Below are 6,000 nucleotides of genomic sequence, written 5' to 3'. Positions count from 1 at the left end.
CAAATGATCTGATAATGACTATATAAGTATTACAATTCAACACCTTTGTGGATTAAGGGATTAGCAACATCAACATTTAAGAACACAGAGATCCAAAAGAACAAAATAAATTAAAGCTTTTTCATGTTCTTTGCAAATGACAGCAAACAGCTACTTGACCTTTGACTCACACAACTACTATCCACTAGAGGTGAATAGGTCAACATAATGTTTTCCCTACTTGCCTTTAAATTTTCCTTGGGCATATAGCTGTTTCTGCGACTTGCAGCCAAACAACTGCAATGTTTTTTCAATTTAGCATAAGGTTTCCGCCTCCTGTTTCTGAAAAGTCAATTCCCCAAATTTTACTAGATCACATTTCATTTGTCACCATCATGAATAAAAACATTGCAAATCATCAACTAATTATCATGACAAAAAAGATCAGCAGTATTGAATAAATTAGTCCAAAAAATGTTATGATGTTATGGCTATTATCCTATAAAAAAGCTTTAACATGAAGTCTATAGATATCAAAGACAATATGTTAATGCAAATATGTACATCTGGATTTTTAATATACTTTTATCTTGCTCCAAAAAAACAGAATACATGTAAAATATTTCACTCACCATTGACTTGGTGAAAGGCCGAACCAAAGCAAACAGCAATGTATACCCCCACCAGTTGCGATGAATTGAAGAGTACATCATATTTCCAGGATGCACTGCATGCGACGTCACCCCATAGGGAGAGAGGCGGCGGTTCAACTCCTTGGAGAATAGTATATTGCAAAGCTTGGAACGGTTGTAAGCCAACATGGCCCCGTATTCTTTTTTCAGTGGGGAAAGCATGTTTAGGTCAAGTTTCCCAGATGAATCTTTAAATTCTGTAAATCTAGGATAGAAAAATGAAATCTGTTTCTAACATTCCTCCAGTATTATTTTATTACAATCCTGCAGAAATGAACTGTTATATTATGTTACTCAGCAGATAAATATGTTACAACTATAGGATCACAAATTAAGACAACATTAGCAATTCAATCAGAAAAAAAGACTATTATATTGTGAAGCATAGGCATTTAGCTGAGTTACAGGGTGACTGCCATTATGAGATTGTACACTGAAGGGCACAGTCCAATGTAGATATTAGTTGTACTGCATATATATATACCGTAGTTTGTGTTCTAATAGACATCATGATATGGTCCGTGTTATATCTGATATAGGGTTTTTAAATGCCAAGCATAGCAATTGGGGAAAATCCAGATGTTTATTATTATTTTTTTTGTGGTGGTTGTGATAAAAAGAAGGGCAGTCAGGGAATCAACTGTTAAAATAGTGGACATAGGAAGGGAAGATAGTATCTCTTGCATCTCCCCTAGCATCACAGTAAAAACCTATAGACTACTCTCTTATAGAAGAAAACAGAGTATAATCTGATGGCTTTTGCTGCTTTGTTCGAGTTCTCATGGCTGAGGTGGCATTAAATTAAGCAGTAAAATTCCCACCTACCTACTTTCTCTCAGCAGAGACTGTACTGTACTGGCTTTTAATGTACTGCTCAAGGTACCTAGTCTGAGCGTGTGTAACATTGCCTTTCCTTGAGTAAGGCACTGGTAGTATCTGTGTGTGTGTTGGGGGTAGTGTGTGTACATTTCCTGCTGTTTAGAATGTGTAGAAGCCCATTAAATACAGACTCTCCTAGGAGGAAGCCGGTGTGTGTGTGTGTGGGGGGGGGGGGGGTTCCATCCAGCAAAGATAAGATGTGATGCCTATTTAAAAAGTTATCAGTCTTACTTTACTTTGTCACATAAAATCTGTTTGTGCGAACAAGGAAATGAAAGTAGAACTGGTTCCTCAAATCTTACACTTTTCATATGAGACCTCTTAAACATAGACTATAATAAGAGAATATGTCTGCATAAACAATTATCAATAAACCCATTTAGGCTATTAACTCCATAAGTGCCAAATGTCAAAACCAGAGTGTTATTACATAATATAGCATGACATTTGAATTACTACATTTATGTAATAAACTATTAACAAACTGCTATTTTTATTCATTAACCTATTATTACTCAATACAAAATGTAAAGGCTCCTAACAAGGGGCACGTTTTACTTAAAGTTTTATAGTCAGAATAACACTATATTAAGAAAATAATCATTCTCACAATTGAAACCATTTGGATGTTTTGTTTCTAAGGTAAATATTGAAAATGCTTCAGGAGGGACAATTTATTACCTCCCCTAAATTGCAGCACAATTTCGGAGTGGACTGCCAAGCAAATGATTCTCTAACACCAAGAGAGGTCAGAACAAGGATTATTAGACATGATATTATACATATCTTCTCTAATCCTTGATTTGGCCTTTCTAGATGTAATCCCTACATACTGAAGATGGCAACTAGTACAAGTACTGTAAAGGTAACCAACACAATAAGATGATCAAAAGAAGCACGTTTTGATCTATCACATCTGTAGCTCCCATTAAAAGATAATGTACTCTTCTTTTTGGGTCTAAATGTAATGGTTACAATAGGAGCAGTAATACTGCCTATAGACATTTTAGACTTTTCTATACCAATTTTTACGTTTTTAACATCAGAATACCCAAATGTTTCTTAGTGGCGTTATATATTTGCAACATGACCGTAATCAGTGACCATAGTGGTTGTTTGTGAATATGATCCAAAATACATCCATAAGTAAAAACTAATATTACATGATTAGCGGAAGTAGGGTCAAATAAAAAAAAAAAACGTAATTTATGCTTACCAGATTCCTCTCCTTCCGGATAGGGAGAGTCCACGGCTTCATTCCTTACTGTTGGGAAATACAACACCTGGCCGACAGGAGGAGGCAAAGACGCCCCAAGCCAAAGGCTTAAATATCCCTCCCACTTCCTCACTACCCCAGTCATTCTGCTGAGGGAACAAGGAAAAGTAGGAGAAACATTAGGGTATAAATGGTGCCAGAAGAATAAAATAAATATTAGGGGACCGCCCATAGACAAGAAAAAAAGGACGGGGGCCGTGGACTCTCCCTATCCGGAAGGAAAGGAATTTATCTGGTAAGCATAAATTACATTTCCCTTCCTAAGATAGGGAGAGTCCATGGCTTCATTCCTTACTGTTGGGAAAACTATAACCAAGCTCCAGAGGACACTGAATGAATAAAAGGAGGAAACAAAAAGGAAGAGGCAGACCCTATTCTAAGGGCACCACAGCCAGCAAAACTTTTCTTCTGAAAGCTGCTTCAGCCGAAGCACAAACATCAAACTTGTAAAAAAATGTAAAAAAGTATGTAAGGAGGACCAGGTAGCCGCCTTACAAATCTGATCCATAGAGGCCTCGTTCTTAAAGGCCCAAGAGGAAGCCACTTCTCTAGTGGAATGAGACGTTATCCTCTCAGGAGGACCATATCCTGCTGTCTCATAAGCTAAGCGGATGACACTCCTTAACCAAAAAGATAGGGAAGTCGAAGTAGCCTTCTGCCCCTTACGCTTCCCCGAATAGACAACAAACAAAGAGGAAGATTGTATAAACTCCTTAGTAGCCTGAAGATAGAACTTCAAGGCGCGAACCACATCCAATTTGTGAAGTAAGCGTTCCTTCGATGAAGAAGTATTAGGACACAAGTAAGGAACCACAATCTCCTGATTAATGTTGCAATCTGACACAACCGTAGGAAGAAAACCTAATTTAGAATGTAAAACTGCATTATCTTCATGAAAAATCAGATAAGGGGGCTCACGTTGCAAAGAAGAGATCTCAGAAACTCTGTACGCAGAGGCAATAGCCAATAAAAAGAGAATCTTCCAAGATAACAATTTAATGCCAACGGAATTCAGAGGCTCAAACGGAACCTGTTGCAAAACCCGAAGGACAAGATTAAGGCTCCAATGAGGAGCCCCAGATCTAAACACAGATCTGATCCTAACCAAAGCCTTAACAAAAGACTGCACGCCTGGAAGCTCAGCCAGTCTCTTGTGCAATAAAACCGACAGGGCCTAAATCTGTTCCCTTAGCCCATCCTGGAGAAAAGATAAGATCCTGGAAAACTTAACTCTGTGCCAGAAAAAAACACGCTCTTCACACCAGAATAAGTAGGTCCTCCACACCTTTTGGTAGATACGCTGAGTAACTGGTTTACGAGCTTGAATAAGAGTATCAATGACACTCTCAGAGAAACCTCTCTTCGCTAAGACTAAGCGTTCAATCTCCACGCAGTCAGCCTCAGAGAATCTAGATTTTGATGAACAAATGGACATTGTATCAGCAGGCCTCTGCGACAAGGTAACTTCCACGGAGGAGATGAGGACATCCCCACTAGATCCGCGAACCACATCCTTCGCGGCCACGATGGAGCAATCAGGATTACTGATACCCGCTCCTGCTTGATGCTGGCCACCACTCGAAGAAGAAGCGGTAATGGAGGAAAAAGATATATGACCTCCAGGGCACTGCTAGTTCATCTATTAGATCCACTTGGGGATCGATCGACCTCGACTAATACCTCGGTAGCATGGTATTGAGACAGGATACCATGAGATCTCCGGCGTCCCCCACTTGCTGCATATCTCTGCAAACACCTCGGGATGGAGAGACCATTCCCCTGGATGGAAGGATTGCCTGCTGAGAAAATCCGCCTCCCAGTTGTCAACACCCGGAATGTGAATCGCTGGTTGATGTAAGCCACTGAGGTTATATTGTCTGATTAGAATCTGATAAACTGGGATGAACCCAGAAGTGGCCAAGCCTTCAAGGCCTTGAAAATTGCTCGTAGTTCCAATATATTGATCGGGAGGGAGGACTCCTCCTGAGTCCACAACCCCTGTGCCTTCCTGGCACCCCAAACAGCTCCCCACCTGGATAGGCTTGCGTCCGTAGTTACAATCTCCCAGGATGGTCTTAAGAAGCATGTCCCTCGGGACAGACGATCTGGACAGAGCCACCAAGAGAGCAATTCTCTCGACCGGCTGTTTAATACAATCTGTTGAGACAGATCTAAATGATCGCCATTCCACTGTCTTAGCATGCACAGTTGTAAAGGTCTGAGATGGAACCTGGCAAAAGGAATGATTTCCATGCAGGACACCATGAGACCAATTACCTCCATACACTGAGCCACAGAGGAACTCAAGGAGGTCTAGAGGGCAAGACATGCCGAAGTTAGCTTGCAACATCTCTGGTCCATTAGAAATATCATCATGGATATGGAGTCTATTATAGTACCCAGAAATTAGACCCTGGTACTTGGGATAAGAGAACTCTTTTCCAAGTTTATCTTCCATCCATGCGATTGAAGAAGACTGAGCAGGGACTCCGAGAATTCTTCTGCAAGATGAAAGGATGGTGCTTGCACCAGAATATTGTCCAAGTATAGGGCTCCTGCAATACCCTGAGTAGCTAGTCCAAACGGAAGGGCAATGAACTGAAAGTGCTGGTCCAGGAATACAAACTTCAGGAACTGAAAGTATTCCCTGTGGATTGGAACATGAAGGTAAGCGTCCTTCAGATCTATAGTGGTCATAAACTGGCCTTCCTGAATTAAAGAAAGGATGGACCTTATCGTCTCCATCTTGAAGGAAGGGACACTGAGAAATTTGTTTAAGCACTTTAGGTCCAGAATTGTGCGGAAAGTTCCCTCCTTCTTTGGGACCACGAAAAGGTTTGAATAAAACCCCAAACCTATTTTTTCGATAGGCACCGGGACAACAACTCCCAAGGAGGATAGATCCTGAACGCACCCTAGAAAGGCATCCCTTCTGGTCTGATAGACAGATTCGAGAGAAAGAATCTGCCCCTTGGCAGATGAGATTTGAAGCCTACCTTGTATCCCTGAGATACCACCTCCAGGACCCACGGATCCTGTACGTCCTTGAACCAGGAGTCTGAAAAAAGAAACAGTCTGCCCCCTACACAATCCGATCCTGGATCGGGGGCCACCCCTTCATGCCGATTTGTTTTCGGCGGGCTTCTTATTCTGCTTGGATTTAATCCAGGACTG

At 41.0% G+C, this 6,000-nt stretch overlaps 1 protein-coding gene across 1 annotated transcript in view; it reads right to left on the bottom strand.

Moving 5' to 3' along the window:
• Positions 1–512: 512 nt before the first annotated feature.
• The window catches only part of LOC128664183 (WW domain-containing oxidoreductase-like), a 656,721-nt gene continuing 651,233 nt past the window's right edge, over positions 513–6,000 (bottom strand). Inside the window, exon 9 of the mRNA XM_053718949.1 lies at positions 513–876. Coding sequence (XP_053574924.1) covers positions 513–876 — 364 coding nt within the window. The remainder of the gene's footprint in view (positions 877–6,000) is intronic.

This window comes from Bombina bombina, chromosome 1 (genome assembly GCF_027579735.1).
Source record: "Bombina bombina isolate aBomBom1 chromosome 1, aBomBom1.pri, whole genome shotgun sequence".
NCBI lineage: Eukaryota > Metazoa > Chordata > Amphibia > Anura > Bombinatoridae > Bombina > Bombina bombina.
The sequence above is the reverse complement of the archived record's forward strand: the minus strand, read 5'-3'. Positions and strand labels throughout refer to the sequence as shown.